The sequence below is a fragment of the Ruditapes philippinarum genome, unplaced genomic scaffold, assembly GCF_026571515.1.
Source record: "Ruditapes philippinarum isolate M1 unplaced genomic scaffold, ASM2657151v2 ctg21355_1_1_1_1, whole genome shotgun sequence".
In the NCBI taxonomy this organism is placed as follows: Eukaryota; Metazoa; Mollusca; class Bivalvia; order Venerida; family Veneridae; genus Ruditapes; species Ruditapes philippinarum.
The window spans coordinates 1-3,197 of NW_026865801.1; the positions used below are offsets into that span (position 1 = coordinate 1).

Consider the following 3,197-nt stretch of genomic DNA (forward strand, 5'->3'; position numbering starts at 1 on the left):
TGTCATGATTATTTCTGCATAAATTGTGTCACAGTTCACAGTCAAGTTCCTCTGTGTGTTGGTCACAAAGGTGTTGGATAAATCTCAAGTTAAGTCAGGAACCAGTAAAGGTCTACCGAGGGCACCAGCAGAGAGATGTGACAGACACAGTCATAAACACATTGATATGTACTGTCAGAATCATGATAATGTTGGCTGTTCTACATGTATGGCAATTGATCACAGGTAACTTTTAGCATAATAATCATTTTTACAGTTTAATAATACTTAGTATTTATCAATTAAAGCTGAAAGCCTCACCCTATAATCCTATTGCCCCTGAAAGTGAGTTTTTTTTTTAAATTATTTATTAATTCATTGTCAAAAGCAGATGACTCAAATATGTGGTAACCAAAATGGATGGTGTCCCCTAATTTTCTTTCCATAGATTTATTTCAGTTATAATGTTTTAATCATTTAAACTTAAGAAAATTATTGCATTAGTTTTTCTTCCTTACTTAAATTTCCTTGCAGAAAATGAAGTATAGTAAGGGCTGATTTATCACTTTGCAACAAGTTAATAAGATTATTTTTTCATTCCTTTAAGATGCCTAAACAGACTTAATTCCTTTTTCCAGATCATGTAAGGATATATTCTATATACCAGAATTCATCCAAAACAAATCTTACCAAGTGGTTTCAAGAGAAATTCAATCAAAGCTGAAGGTATTAGGCAAGACCCTTGCTGTACAAGCTAACAAATTTCAACAGGATAAACAGAACCTTCAGAAAAGAAAGGCTAATTTACTGGCTGATATCAGAAAATTCCGACAAGAAATTAATGACCAACTTGACAAGCTGGAGAAATGTTCTGTAGATGAGATAGCAAATAAATTCAAAATTCTTGAAGAACAGATTGAAGAAGGTCTGAAACAGCTACAAGGACACAAAGCGAAGGTCATATCAGCTAATGATAAATTAGCATCTCCAAACCAAAATCAAGCTGAATTGTTTGTTCATGTGAAGATGGGGGAAAATGCTGAAAATGTTGCCAACAAATTTATAGAAGATACCAAAGTGAATAAAACAGTAAGTGACATAGAGTTTCATTCTGACAGAAATCTCCTTGAACAGCTGAAACAAAACAAAACCATTGGCATGCTGACAGAGAAAACTACAAAAACTGCTGAGAATTCACTTCAGATTACAGGAGGACAATCATACTGTGTCAAAGTAAAGTCTGATGAACAAACATGTGATATCTACAGTGCCTGCTATATGGAAAATGGTACAATCATCCTTGCTGACTACAACAACAAGAAGCTTAAACGGTTAAAAAGTCACAATTATACCATCACAGATTGCTATAATCTACCTGGAGAGCCATTTCAAATATGTAAAATTAATGAAACACAAGTTGCAGTAACATTTAACTCCAAACAGGAAGTTCATTTCATTTCTATAGATAGACAAATGAAAACGACAAACAAGATTAAAACTGGTTTTATTTGTCGTGGTATTGCCTATGCAAACAATCATTTATATATTTCTGATAACTTATCAGTCTATATCTACACAATGAGTGGCAGGAAACTTAAACAGTTTAGTATTGACCAGTCAGGACAGGAACTGTTCTCTGACATAAACAGTCTAGCTGTCAGTAAGGATGCTACAAGGATTTATGTTACTGATTTTGATAAAGGACTGATAGTATTAGACAACAATGGTCAGATTGTTACAACATTTAATGGTAAACAATTACAGACAGCTAATAATTGTCATCACACTGAAGCAGGTAGTGTGCTGGTATCTGGATATATCTCCAATAATGTATTACAGTTTACATCTGATGGTGAGCTGATAGGAGAAGACATAAAAGCTGCCAGTGGAAAACGAGGAATGCAGTCAGTTTGTTGTAATCAACAAATGTCTAAGATGTGTATAAGCAGAGGAGATAAAGACAATATTGAGGTGTATGATATCTGATCAGTTTATAAGTAAATAAATGAAAACAACTATAATTTATATTCATGATATCCATCAAGAGTTATTATAAAATAAATGGTAAACAGAGTGTGACCAATTTCAAAGATAAACTTGTTATTGATGGGAGGTGGTAATTGTCATTTAATATAAGAATGAATCTACAACATGAAATAAGACAATCATGAAAAATAGGGACATGAACATATATGTGTATAAGTGAATTACAAAATTGTTGTATGCTCAAACATACAACTATGTACAAAGTACCAAGTTGATATAAGAGTGTGTGACTTTTTATTATAAATGGACATAAATTTATCGGTGAATAACATTTTATATAATGGATTTAATTATTATACATGAATATAAAACATAACATAGAACTAGTACTCCGCGATATATATATTTTCTTAAATTATGCACATATGGATCTCTTCAGCACAATTGGAGCTCAAATGCAATTTTGAGCAGCTTTTCCCTTCGTTTGTAGCCAAATCTTAATAAATGTTTAAATCGGGATTTGTCTGAATGTTAAGCATCAATCTGTAGTGAGATTTCTTAAAATCTCTGTTTTTTGAGTCCCTTTATTGACATTTTCTTCATTCACATTGCATGTTTTGGACACACCAGAACCCACGACGGAAAGAATATCTCAATGAAGACTGCATAGAAATCCAAAACAAAAGTGGGTAATATAAAGGGGAGTCAGGAGGGTTGAATCACATTTCCATTTTCTTAAAAAAAAGGATTGAATTTTATATAAATGTTTAAAAAGATGAACACTTACCCTGCAATTGACCTATTTTTACAGTCACATCTGGTGTTATGCTTCACATCTGGTGCAGAGGAAATTCACATGTAATTTTTACCGATGCTCATTTTTGAGATACAAATGGGGTTCCACCCCTGTGTATGTGGTATTTTTACATATTTCTATAATATGCAGTCATACCATATTAATGTTGAAAGTTTTATATTGTGCATTGTTAATATTATGTAAGTACATGTACTAACAATATGCTTGTATATACTTTACATGAGGCCACATTTGTATAATGGGAAATCAATTTACAACATATATTTATTTTCACACACATTTTTTTTTAATTTTTAATGGTCTGTATGACATCAGAATGGTATCATGTTTCTTGTATGAAAATGTCAAGAAAATAAATCATTGCAGATGTTAATCATTAACAAACGAGATAATTAGAATGTTTACCAAATAAACA

The 3,197-nt window shown here is 31.9% G+C and overlaps 1 protein-coding gene across 1 annotated transcript; it reads left to right on the forward strand.

Moving 5' to 3' along the window:
- The first annotated feature begins 7 nt into the window (after positions 1–7).
- On the forward strand, positions 8–2,585 carry LOC132730374 (uncharacterized). Its single transcript, XM_060716282.1, has 2 exons — positions 8–225; positions 618–2,585. The coding sequence occupies exons 1-2, from the start codon at positions 167–169 to the stop codon at positions 1,963–1,965; spliced, it is 1,407 nt and encodes a 468-aa protein (XP_060572265.1). The 5' UTR covers positions 8–166; the 3' UTR covers positions 1,966–2,585.
- Positions 2,586–3,197: the final 612 nt, after the last annotated feature.

Coding starts and splice junctions, on each gene's coding strand:
- LOC132730374 (XM_060716282.1), top strand. CDS start 167: ATGTACTGTCAGAATCATGATAATGTTGGCTGTTCTACATGTATGGCA. Junction 226..617: donor TGTATGGCAATTGATCACAG/GTAACTTTTAGC, acceptor TCCTTTTTCCAG/ATCATGTAAGGATATATTCT.